The 262-nt window shown below is 46.9% G+C and overlaps 1 protein-coding gene across 1 annotated transcript in view; it reads left to right on the top strand.

Moving 5' to 3' along the window:
* The window catches only part of LOC108692050 (enolase-phosphatase E1), a 5,303-nt gene that overhangs the window by 897 nt on the left and 4,144 nt on the right, over positions 1-262 (top strand). The window contains exon 2 of the mRNA XM_018200155.1: positions 143-244. Coding sequence (XP_018055644.1) covers positions 143-244 — 102 coding nt within the window. The remainder of the gene's footprint in view (positions 1-142; positions 245-262) is intronic.

Genomic DNA, 262 nt, shown 5'->3' with positions numbered 1-262 from the left:
GTTTATATATATATATTGACGCGACGCGCCGAGACGCCACGGAACGCCGTCGGGAAATACAACGGGACACGCGCATGATTTTTCCCGGTGAACGTTTTGCGCCGGCGACGGCGCTTATGAACGCGGCTTGTTTCTCTTGCAGGAGACTCTCTTTCCTTATGTGCGTCAGAATCTAAAAGACTACATTGAGACGAAGTGGGAGGATGAGGAGTTCAAGCAAGATTACGAAAAGTTAAAGGAACAGGTAAATATATGGAATTTT

This window comes from Atta colombica, unplaced genomic scaffold, assembly GCF_001594045.1.
Source record: "Atta colombica isolate Treedump-2 unplaced genomic scaffold, Acol1.0 scaffold58, whole genome shotgun sequence".
In the NCBI taxonomy this organism is placed as follows: domain Eukaryota; kingdom Metazoa; phylum Arthropoda; class Insecta; order Hymenoptera; family Formicidae; genus Atta; species Atta colombica.
The sequence above is the reverse complement of the archived record's forward strand: the minus strand, read 5'-3'. Positions and strand labels throughout refer to the sequence as shown.